We start from the raw sequence: 20288 nt of genomic DNA on the forward strand, positions 1-20288 counted from the left end.
ATTGTTAACTCCCAAATGTGCACCTGGAACACTAAAACCTTTAGAAACGGGTTCACACCTTTGTCCTTATCTACAACTCGCTTCAGTTTCATTGTAGGAGTCAACGCAGAGTTCCTTGGAATCCTTTGCTTTTGTCCTGTCGTGCACAGGTGTCTGTCTTTGGAAACTATCCATTAACTTTGCTAGATAGGGAAACGGGATGACCTATATAAAACATTATAAAACCGTCTCAGTTTCATTATGAACGGTTATATGGGACCTTGTGTAAACAAAACATTGCCCTCATATAATATCAGTGTATATCCAGGGTGCAACTCACTTCGCACTCAAAGTCAGCTGGGATAGACTCTGGACTCACTGTGACTCTCTACAGGATGATGGATAGATATTTACAGTCACTTGCCGGTTCATTAGGAACACTAGTGAAAATGAACGCACTCTAAAATAACTGTCCTGCACTAAATCTTAGCTTCGTGAAGGTTATAGTGTTCAGCTTATGTTAAAACAGCATCAGTAAGGTGTTAAATCAAACTGTATTAGCATGTTGGAGGATGTAGTTTGTGATTATTTCATCTAGCCCACTGACTGAAAAGATCTGTGGGTTATTTGAGGCTAGATATGTTTACTCGGCAAGTCAACCTTTCTGTTCTATTCAGATTCAGAGTCGGATAACTTTATTTGTTCCCAGGGGGGCAATTTAAGGCACATGTGAGCAAGCTTCACATGGAGCAAGACACTATCAAAGAAACAAAAAATAGAAAAATACACAATATATACAAAAGAAAATGCTATAAATGCTTTTTTTCCCCCCTCCAAACCGTCCATAGAGGATGTAAACATGCTTATTTTAAGTAATATATCCCTCATTTTAAAACGTGTTTCACCACTCATACATACAAGTAGCTATCTTCAGTTCTGAATTACTGGTGAGGATTTTATGTTTTCATTGGGAACATCTGTAATCTGAAATTCACATGGGGTCTGTTAACAACCACACCTGTAATTGAAGCTACTTGGATGAGTGGACACACATTTGTAAGAAAGCCCAACAAGTCCATTTGCTTTTTGCTTCAGGTTTGTTTTATTTACTGTGACCTGGATGACTGACGATCTCCACAGACAAGGGTATCCATCCACTGATCGGTAGCACTAGAGCATACGTGTCAAACATACGGCCCACGGGCCAAAAGCGGCCCGCCGGAGGGTTTTATCTGGCCCGCGGGATGAATTTGCGAATTGCAAAAATTACATGGAAGACATTAACTGCAAATTTTCCAATAAAAGCAATTGCTATTTCTAGGGTTCACACAGATTTAGTGAGAGTTGTGGACATAACACAACACTGAGACCTAGAACTATGCAGAAACTACACTTCCTTTTCTTAACAAATGTCTGAAATGTTTTGTAATAGTGCAGTTTATTAAATGTAAACACTTTCATGATGTACTTCTTTGCACTAAAACAAAGGGAGACATTTGGAGTTGTCATTAGTTAGATTAGATTAGATTAGATTAGATTAGATTAGATTATACTTTATTTATCCCACAACGGGAAAATTCACCCATTACAACAGCAGAAAGTGTAATATACACCACGGAATTTGAAAAATAGAAAGGCAGAAACACAATAACAAGGAAAAAGTCAACAATCAACAAAGGAATAAGACACAAATATACAAACAGTACCGGTTATAAATAGTTATAGGTAAATAAGCTATTGTGTTACTGGTCCGGCCCCTTTGAGATGAAATTGGGCTGTATGTGGCCCCTGAACTAAAACTAGTTTGACACCCCCGCACTAGAAGCTTCGTTCCTACATTTCCCAGAGTGCACGGCGCCGCCCCGGACCCCGCCCTTTCCTCTGCCTAACTTCGGTCTGGACGAGTTTCTGTTTTGCTGTGATTTGATTGCCTGGCCCGAGCTCTGTGATTTGGTCCGGGCACTCCTCGCCCTGCACCACCGCTGTCCGTCCTCTCCACCTTCCTCACCACCGACAGACGCAGCGGTGTTTTCCGTCGCACTCCGGGTCGGAACATGTCCGCTGGCTCCTCCCGACCAGAGCCGCTGTAGGACGGACGGTGTTTTCCAGCGGAGCCTCTCCGGGAAAACTCCAGCTTGTTGTAGCGCCGCGGCTAAGCGGTTAGGCTGTTTGTGCCATTAAAAGAGCCGTCTGTCAACGCTGGGCCCTCGCTTCTTTTCAAACACGGGTGACTGTGGAGCCGTGCTCTGGATTATTTATGTGAGGTTAATGGTGAACGTTGTGCCAGGCCAAGGTGGGGACGGAGAGGAGATGCCCCGCGGCTAGCAGCGCTAACGTTAACCGGACCACGGAGAGGTCTCCAAACACCGCTCACTTAGCGCATTAGTCACCAACCCAGCAGCGTGGTCTTTGTAAAAAAAAAATTGTTTTTAAGACACTCCTCAGTTACCGAGCACATCCGAGGCGGCTAACATGAAGAAATAGCGGTTACTTTGTTAGCTTGGTGGCGTTTTTCTTGCTCCCGAGGCACGACGTTAAGCTAGCTAGCCTAGCCTAGTTAGTCAACACCACAACAACAAATGCCTTGTTCACCAGACTCTGCTGTTTGTCCAGCATCGATGCAGTCGTGTTAAAGGCATGTTTGGATGGACTAAAGGTGTGATAGCAGGACGCAGGTTTTGCATTTGAGCATCTCTGCCGAGACGTTCAGTTTTGGGGTTAGGCTGCTTGACACCTGCTTTACCTGCACACCGAGGAGAAGACGGCCACCTGTTTAAAACATGGAGGGAAACGTGCAACAACTGAAGGCGACTCCTTTAGCCCGGGATCTAACGAGGATATTCAACAGCTACAACAAGCACACCGTACAGCTGAAGAAGAACCTGAAAGAGACTAATGTTTTCTTTAGGGAAATCAGGCAAAACTACAGCAACTCCTGCGCCTCCGCCGTGAGCTCTGATTCAGCTTCTCTGGACGCAGGTAGGTGTCAGCGCAAACATCTGTGCACCTCTGGCCTATGCCTGAGCGTCACGGCCTTTTACTTGTTTTTAAAGCACCACAAAATGATCACATCCACAGCTGCTCTATCCTGAAGTGAAACTAAAAAAAGATGAATACCAAGCCACTGCTTCCAAGTGATTACTCCACCAACATGAGGCTGGAAAGAAAAAATAAATAAATCCATTCATTAGGGTCAGAGAAAACTTAAGAGATTAAACTCTGCTCTGAAAAGCAGCAGGAGGAGGTTAAGTGTGCCAAATATGCTGAGATTTCTGTCAAGCCTAAGAGCTAATTGTTTTCTCTTTAAATGTGCTTTTGTGTGCTCCTCAGTGGCTGGTTGTGTTTACTTTTTAGACACCAGATGTTAATCACTTCCTCCACATATCCGTGACATTTTACGAGCGTCGTGACCATCTTCTGACCAGACAATTAACTTGGTACCCGGCAACAATGATTAGACACACCGGAGTGATGGTATGCAGACACAATTGCTGCGTCACATCTTCAGGAGTGGCCCCTCTCCGACTGCAAGCAGGGACGAGGCCGGTGTAAATCACTTTTGCTCGCTGCTGAATGAACAATGTTAAGCTGAAGATTATCCGCAGAGAAATGGCACCGCACTGCTGATTTCTGCGTTCGAAGCCAAGCACACGTCTTCACCTGCTAAGCAGATTCATCTTGCAAATGTGTGGTTGCACTTTCTGTGTACAAAAATACGCCTATAAACTATTTATATGTTATTTTGGTACCGGTTGTGCACATATCTGTCCAAAACTACAGGACCTAGCGGGTCATGCTGGGTCAGTAGAGGAATGTCTATGTTAGAAAGACATGCAGTGGTATATGCGAGTAAAATAGGCTACTGCACCTCTCCTCTGTTTGTTACATAACTGTTTAAATCTGTGACTCAGCATCACAGAGGATTATGTCTGATACCAGGAATTATTAGGGTGAATTGCTTCTTCTGTGTGTGTTTCACATCTTTGGGATAGATCCGGAAATAACTGCTTGAGGACTAAGATCAGACATAAAAAAAGAAATTTTTCAGTGTCTCTGGTGTGAAACAGTGATCTACTTCTTATTCCGAGAATGATGCTCAGATAATCTGCCACTGAGTCCTGTGTCTGCTCCAAGTGCTGACCAAGAGTACCTAAAAGCTCCCTAAATTTAAGAGGTTGCTCACGGCTTCTGATAAAGTTTTAGACAACTATGTTCCTCTCTGGGTTTACCACAGAGCATCATGTTCTGCCTTTTGTCTTCTTCATTCCCCCAGGCCAGTTTAGTTGCATCTCCTTCCCCAGTCATGAGGAAGAGTTCCTGCGCAACACCGTGGGTGCTGCTCCGTACATCCTGGTGCTGGGTCAGGACTGCGCTGCCCGCTACCAGCTGCTCAACTGCCTTCTGGGGGAGAGGCTGCTGCCACTGGGGCCTGAGGCCGGAGAGGCCTGTGAGGGAGTCCAGGGCACAGTCTGTAAGAGACGGAAGCTGTGTTTCACCCACGGGAGACAGACGCGACTGAGCTTGGCGCTGCCAGGCCAGTATGAGCTGGTGCACCAGTTGGCGGCTAACCGTGGCCGCTGGGACACAGTTCCCAGAGAGGACCTGGAGATTCACGAGGAATGCGAGGACCCGGCCCACAGGCTAGCAGAACTGGAAATCACTCTACATCACCAGCTGCTTCAGGTAGGCTCAGGATACAGTGCAACCATTCTGACTTTACCCGTTCAACGCAACGTTCCTCCATGGTTTCAGTGAGGACGCCTTTATGTATTAGTGGTTTGTTTGAGCTTTGACACTCAGAGTTTCCAGATACAGTACTGCCAGTTGACATGACTGTGTTTCTCATCACTTTCAGATGATGTAGAAAGAAAGTTGAAACAAAGCAGAAGCCTGTGATTGGATAAAATATGGGTTTTCTGTAACAGACAGCTCTCCCCTGCACCCCGGAAAAATCTGTTACTGACTCCTACCTGTGCAAAATAAGGCTGAGAAATTGCTAGTTACTAGTTTGTTTTGTTGCTCTAAATACTGGTGACGTAATGCCCCCTTGGCATTATGTTTTAATAAATAGATTCTGTTGATAATTAAAGGATGAATGAGTAGCTTTTAATGCGCACAATGCCGGTTATTGTGTTATGCCAGGGCATATATTACAGACTACATTTTGCTTGAACAGGCGTCCATTAGAAAAATCATACATGACATTTTAATTTGAACTGATTAATCTATTAATGGACTAGTTGATTGAAAAAATAAATAAATACACTTTTATATAATTTCATCTTCTGAAATAATCAGGTTCGTTGCTTTTATTTGACAAATGTGATAGCAATCTGGATATACTGTCGTTGATATATTGATAAGACATTGGAAGATGTCACCTTCGGCTCTGTGAAGTGATTTTGACAGTTCATAAAGCAAGCAATTAAATATTCAGCAAAATAATCAGTAGCTTGATCAACCCTGAATTAATGAATGACAATAGCAGCCTTAGTAATATACAGATAAAGCTTTGTCCCATTACACCACTGAGGGTAAAGCACATATGGGGCAACTCTAACTGAGGGTTTATTTTTTGTGAAGTGGCATTTCCTCTTGGGAAAGAAGGAAAAGGTTGATCGATTGTTCTTTTTGTCTTTCTCTCCCACTCGATCTCGCCTTTGCTCACATGGCTTAGCTCAAAAACAGATTACTGAGCAGAGCTGATTACTCCCTGTGCTGTTCAGTGTTTTACTTTACCTGATTTGTGCTGCTGTCTGGGGAATACAGTTCTTGTTCCAGTCATTCCTTCTGCTGTTTAGGTGTTGAGCACTTTTTTAAAGCGGACCCACAGATTATTGTTGGACTTTTGTTGAAAAGTGAAGAAATGTTGGACACGTTGTTGCAGCCGTGTTGGTATTTAGCCTGGTGTGACTTGAAAATCACAATGTCCCGTGGAAGTGAAGGATTTTGCATGGTGTAAAGACTGTAGTCACTCCTTGTCATGTGTGACACACGGAAATTAGCGACTAATAGGCCGGGGCCCTGCAGCAACCATCACACAGCCTCAGAAACTAGGCCTAGCTCTGCTTCGGAGCAGCCCACCCGCCCGGCCCCCTTACGTAATGCCACTGGTCTGGTGCAATTCACATGACTAGGTCATGTAAAAAAAACAAAACCAAACCCTTTGCTGGGTTATAATTGCCATGGTTACAGCTGCATCCGGGGACACTGGTTGTTAATGTAGCTATAACAAAGATGTTGTAAAAATGACCAGTTTTCAATTATTTCATCAAAATATTTTTGAGAAAAAATATAATTACTACTAATGTTTCACTCACATCATACACAACATCATCTGTTGCATCTTTAAAATATCGCTTCTTAGTCAAAGGCATATCCAATTCTGGTGAAATGAGTTCCTGCAGTTGTCAGTCTGTCAGGACTTTAATTAGAGTCGACAGTTGTTGCTCTATTTTAATTTGAACCCTTTTTGTTGTTGCCTCAAGATTTATTCACTCCACTAATGTGAAATATACTAATGCCTTTAGGGAAAACAGTCCTACTAGGAACAAAGATAGGCTTTTTACACCACATTTTCATATCTAACTTAAAGTTATTATTATCATTATTATTATTTTTTTTATAAATAAACATGTATGACATATGTTTTTGGAGTTTCCTGTTTTACCTTTGCTTGATGAACTGGAAGTTTTCTTTCATCAACCAGGCAATAATTCAGATTTGTCAAAGCATCGTGCTGTCTGACATTATGTCTCTGTTGAATGAATCAGAGAAGTTATGTTAGGAATAAATGCAGCCACAGAATCTCTCTGCACACTGTGGTATTCACACTCCCCTGCAATAATCACAGCACCCTGCTTTAGTGGCCAGCAGATGAAAACCAACTTGCTAATTAGCCTTCACTCCGTACCAGAGTTTACCCACGCCTCCCACATCAACTTAACCACGGACTAACCACGAGGACATAAACTGTTCTAACCTGTTTCTGTTATTGCCAGGGCTTCACAAATTCACGTAAGACACTCTGCTTGTTAACAGACAACTGTGATATTAGCAGTCACCCTTAAACTATGCTAATGGAGGAAAATCCTAATTTCTTCCAGGGCCATTTGTCTTCACTGCTACTTTGTCAGACTTGGTGAGTGTAATGCAGACACTCTTTTAAAAACAAGACTTCAAAATATCCCTCTGACTTTAAGGCTTGTTGTTGAAAACACGCTACATTAAGGCAATTCACACATTGCATTGGTTTTGATTGGTTGTGAACAAATGTTTGCAGGCTATCTTTGTTCCAAAGAGACTCAGATGGGCTCGCCTCTTGTTACTTGGAGACAGGACTGACTGTCTCCTTTGTGCAGCTGTTGGTCATTTCTGCCTCTTTTCTCTGCCTGTCTTTACCCCGCCGTGGTCTCACTGTCTCTCTCTCTCTCTCTCTCAAGCTCTCTATTTCTGTTAATGTCGTTATTCATCAAGGGTTAAGAAAACCCCTTTCCTCGACGTTCCCAAGACCACCACAAATATTTATGTGCCGCCGTGTGTTCAGAAATAGCCGGAGCATGTGATATGTGTGGATGGGGTTTCTTGCTTTTGCGGTGGGATCCCATTAAACATCCGAAATTGGTTAGAAAACTGTTAATAACAGGAGCCATGGTTCGCTACTGGGGCGTGGTCGTTCACATTTAAGGTCAGGAGGTTAAAGGGTAAGATCATGTAAATCACATAAAACATATTAGACATGAAAGCAAAACACTAAGCCTGTTTGTATTTCCTGCTGTTATGTTTATACACTTGCCCGCCAGTTCATTAGGTACACGAGTGAAAATAAATGCATTCTAATATAACCTAAATCTTCCGCATTTGTTTAAATAACTGAGAGAGCTGTGTTTTTATTTTGGTGGCTGTGGTTTGTCGTACTGTTGAATAATATTGTGTTGTACCCAGTGTTTCCCACAAGATTTCGTGAGACCCTGGCTTTTTTTTCTGGCTTTTTCTGATGCTATCCTAGCCTGGTCGTTACCATCCTACGTTTCCGCCCGAAATTTGATTTCGGTCTGGCACGGAGTCTGGCCAAATTGCACTTCTGCGGTTCGCGTGTAACCGCGCCAATCGGCGAACAGTTGAGTGATGACGCGGAACTCGCATGCCGAGCTGCTTGTAGTCCAGCGAAGCTTGTAGTTCAACAGCATAGCAACAATGGCGACGGAGGAAGAGACGCTAGAAGCCATCCGCGAAGTTGTCTCAACTCTCGAGAGCATCACGGAATTAAAACCAGAACAAGAGGCTTGTCTTGTCAATTTTATAAATGGCAAGGACGTCGTAGCTCTCCTTCCAACTGGCTTTGGGAAAAGTTTGATCTATTTAACTGGAAGCGGAAGTGGTAAGCGTAAGAGCCTGAACTCCGGCGCACAATATACGTCATTACCAAACGTTGCTGATTGGTTAAGGGAACTCCAATGATTTTAAACCTCAAAATAAGCATCCGCCCATTACGGAGACAGATTCCTATTACATTGGGCGGAAACGTAGGATGGTAACGACCAGGCTAATGCTATCCTACCTATTAAAAACAATACAGTATATTAGAATAGAACAAGAGCATGCCTTTTTATCAGTATTAATACTAAACATAATGCTATGGAGATGTGGTATTCTATGAACACATATATGTAAGATTAAATAAAGTATTACTGAATAAAGCGTATTTATAGTAAATGGCTGACTTTCAATTTAACTGTGGTAGCTAGCTCTTATAAAGTTAAGCTAGTTCACGTTACGTCTGGTGTCGTTTCCTCCGCGTTTTGACCAAGGTGCTCTAAGGTGATGCTTTTTGGGACAGTAGGAAAAAGCACAACGTTGTTTGGGACTTGCAAAAATATTTCCGATTCGTTATGAGACCATGGCGGAGTAAATTATTCCCTGGCACCAACACTGGTTTCTAATGTTTTTCCAACATAAACTGAACATTATAACCCTCATGAAGCCAGGATATATTCTAATGCATTCCTTCCAGTGTACCTAATGAAATGGCAAGTGAGTGTATATACAGAATATATGCTATATATTATTCAACAGCTGTAACTTTGTCTTTTTGTTTTGTGAGGGACAGAAGTTTTATCAAAGCAAAAATACTAAATTTGTGGGCAGTAAATCCAAAAATGTGGCCTCAAAGCTGGAGCTGGAGCTGAGTAATGTGGTTTTATCAGAATGAGCAACACCTTTAATCATTACACAATATAATTTTATGCACTGTTACCAAATAATCCCACTGGCGTCCTCTGTGTTGTATCTGTTTGTCTGAATTGATGATAATAACTCTAAGGGAGATGGCCTATCTTAAAAAACAACAAAACAAATCTGTTTGAGATGAGTGTGACAATTTTGTGCTTTATTTTGTGTTTCGTCATCAGGAAGCAAAGGTCATGGTGGTTCCTTGTTCAAGCGTCCAGCCCATAGAAGAGGCCCTGGAAGACTGCACTCGCAATGTGATCCCTGTCATACTCTATGCTGTCAACCAGGACTCCCTGAGCACGGAGCAGGTGGCCGAGCTCTGCAAGGTCAAAGAGTTGCTCTCCTTTCCCATCTGTTTTATTCGTATACCCGGCACCGTACCGGCAGCCTCCCCAGAATGCAGCCGCCGCTCAGAGAAGGACCGGGAGAAGAGTGCCCTCCATAAGCAGCTACTCTCGCTTGGCTTCCTAAATAACCCAACAGGGAACTGCTCCTGTGGCGCTCCTACGCAGGCGCCCGTCCCCGGGGCCAAGCCCCAGAGCGTGCTGGGCGAGTCCTTTGAAAAACTGCATCGGTGTGTGGTGCCATTTGCTCGCCTAGTGCTTCAAAACCAGCAGGTGGAGGCTGCCAACCTGCTTAATGGGCTTCACTGTCGATGTCTTGATCTTTTCATCAACCAGGTTAGTTGACGAGTCCTTCTTCTTCTGTGTTTATATCTTTACCTTTTACTGCTTCAGACTCATGCGACAGTTCGTGCCGCTGCATGAGCATGAGCTGCTTGGTCTCAGTGTGCTTTGACCCTCTATGCTCCTGGCAAATACACCAACAAACCTTTGTCCTTTCTGCTTCACTTCCCTGCAGGCCTTTGACATGCAGAGAGACTTGCAGATCACACCCCGTAGACTGGAGTACACCCGTGAGAAAGAGGGTGAACTCTTCACATCCCTTATGGCCATTGCTAACCGCAAACAGGAAGAGATGAAGGAGATGATTGTGGAGACGCTCAGCAGCATGAAAGAGCAGTTGCTGGAGGATGCTGCCAACCTGGAGTTTACAGGTTAGTAAGCGAGCACCCTGGATGAAAGCCACAGTCCGGGCACAGGTTCCTCTTTTTTTGTGGTTTTTCAAAATTTTTCATATTGTTAAGGAAAACATTGTCTGCTTGGAGTTTTTCTTTTAGTTTCACATTCACAGTGTGGCGATGGCAGTGAAGACCTGTAAGTTTGAAGAAGCTTGTTTATATAAGGTGGTCGGTTGTGAGCAGATCAAGGCCGGCCAGAAATTACCCAGAAGTTACAGAAACAAAAAAAAAAAAAAAAGGAAGTGAAATTGAAGTTTCACTGTGTGGAAACAAGGGATGATAAAATATTGCCACAAGGACCGATGAAGCTCTTTATTATTATTATCATTGTAGTTTTCTACATGTGCACTTGTTCTAATGCATGTATACATGTATAAAGCAATACATTCCTCATGTATCTGCACAGATTCAACAGTTCATGAAGACCTTTTAACTTTTATAGTAAAATATATGTTTATGACTCATAACATGTAGGTGTTGAACAATTTCTCAATCATCAAAATATGATCTGATAGGTTGTGACATATCTTTTTATTTGTTTGTCTTTGACCACAGAGAAATTAGTGACTGTGGGTTTGCATTCAGTCAAGTGTGGACAGACTGTACCGGGATAAAATCAAAAAACATGTCATTGCAACTTCAGTGTTGATCATAGTCTTTGTTTGATAAAGCGTCTGCTCCTGAGAATGTATTTCCTACTCTTGGGTGGATTTTATTGATCCCATTATTGTTTTTGCTTAACGATATGCTTCTTTATGAATTCCCAATTAATCAAATATTTGGTGGAGATAAGCAAGTGATGCTGTCTGTTATTATTTAACGTGTATGATCTGCTCATTTTGGTTTTCTTTGTCCTTGGTGATGGACATACTGCTTGTCTGGGAAGCAGCATCACCCCTGCAGCATGGTTTGAAATAAATGGCAGGCCGTGGGCATGTTGTGCAGAAAGATGTGTCTGCTTGTTGTTTCCACCCGTAATTGGAATCATAATTTTACAGACATTGTTGTGCCTTGGACCTCTCTGTTTCCAGACGCATAGATACATGAGTTTGCCATGTTTCTATATGACATAAGTCAGAAAAAACATGCTGGCACCGTAAAGAGGAATTGATCAATTTAGTCATAAGATTCAGGTTGATCAGACTGTGTTGTTGCCATTTCTCAAGCTGGAACTGTTTACTCAAAGTATTATTTTTTCAGAGAAAGGGATATTTTCTGTGTGAAATTGAAAGCATACTCTCCTATTACATATTTTTAGATTCTCTGAAGTTGGGAAATTGTTGTTATTGACCCAAGTTAGGATTGATTACTCCCCAATGACCACACACAGTGTGTGCCTTATCTATTTTTGCTCTAGCATCTTCAAGTTAGAAGGATTAATAAGAAAGGTTTCCTTCTTAATTATGTCTCCATTACAGACGATGAGTGACTCTTACGTCCAGACTGTAGCCTTTTTAGATTGTATCATGTATTCATGCTTTGATCGGAAATATTGCCAACAATAAGGGAGATTAGAGGATTCTTATCTCAACTGGCCAGGGGGTTCTTGTTTTCATCCGGACCTACTCAAAGACAGTTCCATTACTGTCTTTAGACTCTGTTTAAATCTGAGGGGTCAAGGCTGAGTTCGCTGTATTTCACAATCCGTACACAGAGTTTGGCACTGTCTGACTCAACGGTTGCAAAAAGTTGATAAAAGCTTCTCATTGGGTGCTGCGCTCTGCTTCCTCCTGGCCATGGATAACATTGCAGAATGAAACCTAGAACAAACTTACATAATTTTCTTGTCTTCTGTTGTCAGGAAGACGACCAAATGCGTTTTTCACCGCATAAATAGACCTTTCTCCATCGTTGTCAGATTGAGTTCCCTCAGTGTGATTTAATCTTATCGTGTCAGTTGCAACCACCATACCATTATTAAGTGATTGAAATAAGCCGCTTTACAGATGGAGGTGGTTGCGGGTGGAAAATGTCCAACGTACTTTTAACATACTGTTCAACATAAAGTGATTTACTCTGACAAACTGTTTTCTGTCAACTGCAGACATCATTGTAACAACCAATGGAGAACCTGTTACGTCGAAGGACATCAAATCCTGCATCCACCAGATCCAGGAGCTGATAGTGGTCCGTTTGAATCAGGCCGTTGCGAATAAGCTAATCAGCTCTGTGGACTATTTGAGGGAGAGCTTCGTAGGAACCCTGGAGCGATGTCTCAACAGTCTGGAGAAGTCCAACTTTGAGTCGTCTGTTCACAATATTACTTCTAATCATCTCAAACAGGTGGGCAGTGAGGCAACGTCACTTCATGTGCTTCCCAACAATTGTAAAGTGTTAAAATACACTCACTTGCCAGTTTCATTCATTTATAACAGTCCTGCACTAAAGTTTATGTTGAAACTGTGTCAGAGAGGCGGTGATTCAACTGTATGATCATTTTGGAGGTGCATTTAGATTTAGATTTTTATTACAGGGCGTGTTTCAACCAATACAGAGAAAAAAAAAAGAAACTTCTTAATGTAACTGGATGGTCCTCCAACCAATAAGAGCTCATGCGCTGTAAACAAATTCATCTTCACAGTGCTCAGATCGTTTGTACGGGCTTTATGTGGTAATTGACAGAATGACTGTTCTCTTAGATCCTTCCCATAATCAATTCTCAACGGAGCGACTCCAGAATAATAATAAGTTTGTAACAGTGGGCCCTAGATTAATGGACAACACATGCTATTGTCTTAATCAGATTTTCTGCATACGCACTTCTTTGTCTTCTCTCACAGTTATTAAATGCTGCCTATCACGTGGAGGTCACCTTTCACTCAGGATCCTCTGTCACACGATTCGTCTGGGAGCAAATCAAACAGGTCAGGGTCTCCACAATTCAACCATGTGAGATTAGGAGATTGAAAAAAGGGCAGTGAAGCCTGATCATTTTATTCTGTCTCCTTGTAGATAATCCACAGGATAACCTTTGTGAACCCTCCCGCCATCACTCCAGAGTGGAAGCGTAAAGTGGCTCAGGACGCCATTGAGAGTCTGAGCGCTGCCAAACTCGCTCGAAGCATCTGCTCCCAGTTCAGAACCCGGCTTAACAGCTCCCATGAGGCCTTTGCAGCTTCTTTGCGCCAGGTTCAAGTCTTCTCTTCTTTGCAACCCCTCCTTTTTTTTTCACGACTCCCGTATTGTGTCTTGAGGTTATATGTGCCCTTCTTGGTTCTGATTAAACAAGCAATTACAGGGATGAGTTTAATTTTAAAAGTCTGATTGACATTAGCAGCTACTTTTTGCTTTGCTGTTTTCTCATACAACGTTGTTCAGCGATAGTCTGTGTCCGAGCCCGAAGGAGTGTGCTCAGGAAATTAACGTGGCCTTGGTTGTCGTGTCAATTCACCCAGATGGTTTGAATACATCTGCTGTATCAGTGACTCGTGGCAACAATGAGGGCACGTTACTGCACAGCTCGTGATTGTGTGGTTTTATTCCTCTACACTTTCATCGCCTTGCCCCAATATGCAAAACATCCCTCCAGGATGCCCGTAACAAACCATTTCCAATCAAATGGCTACGATAGCAATTATCACATGATATACGGTGTGGGCCACATCACTGACATTGTCGTGCTCATTGGATCCCGTTTCACAGATGATTATTCGTGACAGTCTTGTGTCTGCAAACAAGTCAACCCAAGCAAACGGCATCACACGCTGCCTCATTCCTAAAAACTAAACTCTGGCCTACAGCATATTGGAATGTGTTGCTTATGAATCTGAATACAAATGTAATGTGTGTTGTAAATTCAAAGTAGGGAGTGTTATCAGGAGAGAGTAGACCTGGTCGTATAGGAGTTTTAAAGTAATAAGTCCTAGAAATAGCACTAGACACAGCTCCACATTGTAACAGTGCGATGCTAATAGCCTGACAGTGAGAGGTGAGGTGGGGGTTACAGAACAACTTGAGCCAAATATCTAGACCCTGTTTTTGATCCTTCTTTTAGGCTAAGTGAGGTACTGGATGTGAGGGCTGTCACACACCAAGCCAACAGTCTGCCCTTCTTAGATTCGTCCTGCACCGTCGACACTATTCGGACCCCTTGTCGCAAATTTTTCATGTGAATTGCCGCTGGAAAGAGTCGGTGAGAGAGATCGCTCTAATTAGCTGCTCAGTCTAATGCACTCAAAGAGTTATCCCAGAGTTATTTCCGTTCACGCAGGTTATGTGCCAGCCGGTCATTGGATGTAGTCTTTGAGTTGTGTTAAAGTGCAAGTTTTTGGGAGTTTCACAAGTTAGGGGATTCTGCTTTCAGTCTTCATTGCACAACACTAATTTTTGTTACTGAATGAGACTAGACCTTTGATGCAACTCGAGTTCTTTCTTTACATCTCTACAGCCCAAATTCTTTCCTATTTGCCTTTTTTACAACCCCAGGACTTTCTCTCTTGCCAATAGCAGATTTATTTACACTCATTGGATTAAAGTGTTTCTTCGTGCCATGGTTTGCAAAGAAGCCTTGTGTTGGAGATGATGAACACATTCCTCATAATTTATTAGGAAAATAAGTCATTTCATTTCATAAACATACAGTAATTGAAGTCACAGTTACAGCTTCATACTTGTGTGGTGGTCTATGAAGAGTGAGTAGAGGAAGTGTATCAGGGAGCAGCTCTATACTCTTTACCGGGACCTTTGCTTTAAACAGTTTGACAAATGACCACGTCACCACAGAGGTCGAGGCCACTGGCCTGTGGTGACTGAGAATATTAGGGCTGACGTTCTGTTTCCATGGTGATGACACCTTCTGACGCGTGAACAATGTGGTTTTTTTTAAAAGAAAGGGAAATAAAATTAGATGTGAAAGGAATATGATGTAAGATAAAAAAACAGTATCATTGCAGAGCACTGACTGCAGCCACCAGGGGCCTGGAGGTGTTTCACTCGATGCTTGGACTCTATAGATCAAGAGACATGTTCTAAATTGAAATCTCAACCTCTTAAACTTCTCTTCTTTGTCTTTTTTTTTTTTTTCTTTTCACAAAAATGTCCATTGATCTAAAAGACAAACACATGAGATCAGTCATTAAAGTTCTTAATGCTAACCATGAGATGCCTTGCCATGTGTTTGGTGTTTGCAGCTGGAGGAAGGACACACGGGGCGTTTGGAGCGCACTGAGGACCTGTGGCTGCGTGTGAGGAAGGACCACGCCCCTCGGCTGGCCCGCCTCTCGTTGGAGAGCCGCTCCCTCAGGGACGTGCTGCTGCACGGTGAGTCACCGCCAAAGACTCCTATTGTCCGTCCCATGCACACACGGCTTAACTCTGCAAAAGTGCTGCATTTTATGAGAATTGTGTCTTTTGCACTAATGGACATTAGTGACTCTGGCATAATTAAATATCTAACAATTTGTGTCTCTCAAAACTCGTCTCATTCTTCCTCAATGTAAAGTCCAGAATCCAGAAAGATTCAGATGTGCACAAACTCTCCACCTGCAGTAGTTTCTGTACAAACATCATTCTACAATAAGCAAAACTCATTCTGAACAGTTGCCAGGAAAATCTGATTAACTCAATAACCAACTTCTCTTAAATAATCAGACATGGTATCAAACGTCTAGTACCGATTATACAATTCAAAACCTGTGCTTACAAACACAGCCTTTCTAACTCTGCTACATTATTTTCTCATAGGCAAACCTAAACTTGGGCGAGAGCTGGGTCGGGGCCAGTACGGAGTTGTGTACTTGTGTGACAGCTGGGGAGGACACTACCCATGTGCCCTAAAGTCTGTGGTACCACCTGACGATAAACACTGGAACGACCTGGCTTTAGAGTTTCACTACACAAGGTGGGATATGAACAAACCACTAGGCATGCATTTGAAGAAAGATCACGGCTGGCAGTGCATCGTGCTGACAGGCGAGGTGTGCATGAGAAGTTGGCTCGTTGAAGAGGAAGAACTCCACCCTGGTTAGAAAACTGGAATTACCACTTCACAGTTGTGTGCCTCCTCCGTCCAGACTCGTATTAATCTATGTAGAGTAGACTTTGAGGACCATGTTTGAGTCCCAGTGAACGTTTGTGCCAAATTTATAGAAATTCCTTCAAGGTGTTCCTGAGAGATGATGTTTATAAGATTGAGCCTTACGGACAGACAGACAGCATGAAAACACAGCACCTCTGGTCACAGCTGTTTCCAGCTCAGAGGCCTAAAAATAGCTTGAGGATGTTGAGTTTAGCATACTATTAATGCTCAACAGCTCCAACCGGCAGTAAACATAATAGTTCGGAATGTAAGAAGTCTTTAAACTGTGGTGAAGGAGCTTTGATGTAGATAAAGGAAGAGAATAGTTCGTGATTACATGACTGAAATAGTTGTGTTTTTCTTCCGTGTCCTTCTTGTGGCGTGTGATGCTTTAGGACTCTGCCCAAACATGAGCGGCTCGTCGACCTGCACGGCTCTGTGATCGACCACACCTACGGAGACGGCTCCAGCATCGCCGTGCTGCTCATCATGGAGCGGCTGCACCGAGATCTTTACACGGGGCTGAAGGTGACCTGATAACACGGCGAATAATAAAACACTTGAGTCACTGTTTTATAAGAACTATGCCGTAATCCTCCGCCCTGCTCTGTACGTCCAGTTTAGTCTCACTCCCGTTCTTGTCCGTCTCTTGTCAGGCTGGTTTATCTCTGAGGGAGAGACTTCAGATCGCTCTGGATGTGGTGGAGGGGATCCGCTTCCTCCACAGTCAGGGCCTCTTACACAGAGATATAAAGCTAAAAAATGTTCTGGTAAGTTTAAAACATCTAACCTGTTATTTACTAGTTAGTGCATTGGTATCCAAACACTAGACTTACTCTGATGGTCCCAGATATCATGAAACTATTTATATTACTTGGTATCAACGTTCAAAAAAAATAAAAATCTATAGAGTGTTACTTTTATTGTTCTGTGGACTTAAATCAGCTATCAGATAAAATTGAATGTGGTCTGTTAATGATTACTCTTTTATCCTACACTTTATTACGATCTAGGTGAATGAATGAAGAATAATTAATCTGCCTTAAACAAGTTAAACCTTTTTTGTCTTTAACATCACCACACACAGTGGTAGTTTGTACAGACATGTAACTTTAAGAGGATAAAGCTAAAAATGACTTCTAATTTTTCACTATAAATTTAAAAAAGGACTGAAGGAAACACGCCAACTCTCTGAACCACTTCTCTAACTAGCCAGTCTGTTCAGCGAAGATATAAAACGATATGTAAAATTATTCAGAGGCTTACCATCAGAAATATAACTTATTTTGTCTTCTGATATCACGATACATCTTTCTGTCCACAATAAACAATGTCTCTTTGTAGTTGGACAAACAAAACCGTGCAAAGATCACAGACCTGGGTTTCTGTAAACCAGAAGCCATGATGTCTGGCAGCATCGTTGGAACTCCCATCCATATGGCCCCAGAGCTGTTTACAGGTATGATGACTGAGCACTTGATGATTACAACAAATCATGTAGAAACCCCTGTAGTACAACTTAAAACTGATCTTTAACGTACATAATGGTGTCAGGACAGGATGTTGATGCCTAATTTCACTGTGACTCTTCTCTCGACAGGAAAGTATGATAACTCTGTTGACGTCTACGCCTTTGGCATCCTGTTCTGGTACCTCTGCACCGGTTCAGTGAAACTCCCAGAAGCCTTTGAGAAATGCTCCAGCAAGGACCAGCTCTGGAACAATGTTAAAAAAGGTAAATAGCTTCTTCCCTGCCACAGTCAGACTGATGGCAAAACAATAACTACTGAACTTGTGCAAAAAAATAACCAAACACTACCTCACTTTAATTACATGTGCAATAGCTGACTTGTATATTATTATGTGTGCAATCTGGTCTGTAGTTCCCTGATAAATGTGCAATAGTCCATAAGTGCAATATTCCCAATAGTCTCCCTCTCTCTCTCCCTCTCTCTCGCTCACCCCCACCCCACATCCCTAGAACCAGTCTAACCAGTTTATCTATTTACTATTATTTATTACTCAGTCACCAACATTGCCCTCTCACCTTCATACTTGTTTATTGTAATACTACAGTTTCATAGTGCTTCTATATTTTGTATTTATATTTTTTTTGTTGTGTAGTGATTTCTATATTTATAAGAATTCCAATGTGCCTGGACTGTTGGTTTATGCACAAATGGCCTAATAAAGAACCTTGAACCTTGAACCTTGGCACAAAGTCACCCTTCATAAACTATACATCGTTTCCTTTTAGCTCTGGTCCTCTGTGCTTTGTGGACCGTCATGAGTGAATCCGGTTCCTTTAGGGCGTTTTGCTCAGGTCCGAATCATTTGATTAGTTTTGTAAAAATGTTTTTCTCTTGGTTGAGTTTCTTTGCACACTAGAAAAAAAAAACAAAGCCAACCAAAATGCATCCCTTTGTTGACATGTTTGAGTCCAACAGGTGAATTTCACACCAAACTAAATGAACCTCAGAGTTTCTTTGAAAACCAAATAAACCAGGTGCTTGTGCACTTACTAAATCTCAACCTCTGAGTCTTGTGGATATAAATAAATTATAAAACCTTACCTAACGACTTTCTGACATTAACTATCAGAGGACACGGTGCTCTCAGATGTTGGCTGTCGGGTTCACTTGCGTCCGTGTCGTCTCCAGGTGCCAGACCAGAGCGACTGCCCATTTTCGATGAGGAATGCTGGCAGCTGATGGAGGCCTGCTGGAACGGGGACCCCTCCCAGAGACCCCTGCTAGGTATTGTGGAGCCCGGCCTGCAAAGCATCATGGTCCGTCTCTGCAGCTGCGGCTCCGAACAGAAAAGCAGCAGCCTCGAGGACTCAAACTGAAAACACTCCAGACAAACTAACACACGCGTGATAGTGATTCTGAAAGTATCAGTGTCGTATTTATGGAGAACGGAGCTGAACGGAGTTTTTCTGAAACGCAGGTGACCAATGAAAAATGTCCCCGTTGTCCTCCTTGTTCACAGTTGTTGGATTTACGTTATTTATGAGGAGGTGACACAGAACACAAGTTTGCAAATATGTGTGTTTTATTGTTTGTGCTTATGTGTATTTGTATACGAACTCTACAAAACGCTTTGCTCGTAGCTGCAGTGCTAATTGCTACATTGTCATAGAAATGTTACTAGATGCAAATTGTTTTAAAAAAGTAGTTCATCCCCAGTATTATGAAAAAATATATATGAAAGATTAATTTTAGATTGTATTTAAACTGAACATGTCTGCATCTATACAAATGTCCTTTTTTTAATAAAAATGATCCGTTGCAACAAATGAAAACTTTATTAGTTTCTCACTGTGGTCAGAAAGCTTTGTCTCTCCCAATCTGAATAACATTCAGAGACTGAAAGACAAGAATTTTTCATTTTTTACGCTGCTCATAGCCTCATAACCACCTCTGTCACATAAAACTACAAAATACTATAAATCAGAAGTTTCCAATAGTAACACAAGCTTAGAAATCCTGTTGCTATAGCAAAGCTGCAGAATTTGAAACCTCTCCTACTCTATGGTACCACTAAGAGGTAATTAACTGAAATCTTTATTGTTTTAATTTAGACGATTGACTTGTTTAAACATTTAAGGACTAATTGATCAATAATAGATGCTTTCAGGGTCTAGAGAACAGCTGAGCAGCATTAGCACCACCTAGTGAATATTTTCCAGTGCTAAACATTTTAGACGGGATGACTCCTGATCCAAAGCTCTGCTCGAATATAATCAAAGAGACACCAATATATCCTGGTTTAAAGATGGTGAATTCACCCTATGACTTGTCCTGTTCAGATTTTGAAATATACAACATAAAATGTTTTTGTTAGTAATGAATCCCTCCACGACGACAGAAACAGTCCATATTTGTGTTGATTCAGCCTCATTTAGTTTAGTAGTCTAGCCATTTACATCAATTACATCAATATATAAAACTCAATCTATAGAAAACCATTGATCAGATA

General features: G+C 42.1%; 1 protein-coding gene across 1 annotated transcript; it reads left to right on the forward strand.

Moving 5' to 3' along the window:
* Window positions 1–1906: 1906 nt before the first annotated feature.
* dstyk (dual serine/threonine and tyrosine protein kinase) lies at window positions 1907–19595 on the forward strand. The gene is made up of 14 exons (XM_084543838.1): window positions 1907–2958; window positions 4253–4662; window positions 9390–9890; window positions 10072–10267; window positions 12336–12574; window positions 13072–13155; window positions 13244–13420; window positions 15421–15550; window positions 15974–16130; window positions 16703–16835; window positions 16964–17077; window positions 17652–17766; window positions 17908–18042; window positions 18968–19595. The coding sequence occupies exons 1-14, from the start codon at window positions 2760–2762 to the stop codon at window positions 19153–19155; spliced, it is 2778 nt and encodes a 925-aa protein (XP_084399964.1). The 5' UTR covers window positions 1907–2759; the 3' UTR covers window positions 19156–19595.
* The last annotated feature ends 693 nt before the right edge of the window (window positions 19596–20288 follow it).

This window comes from Chelon labrosus (genome assembly GCF_963514085.1).
Source record: "Chelon labrosus genome assembly, chromosome: 4".
NCBI lineage: Eukaryota > Metazoa > Chordata > Actinopteri > Mugiliformes > Mugilidae > Chelon > Chelon labrosus.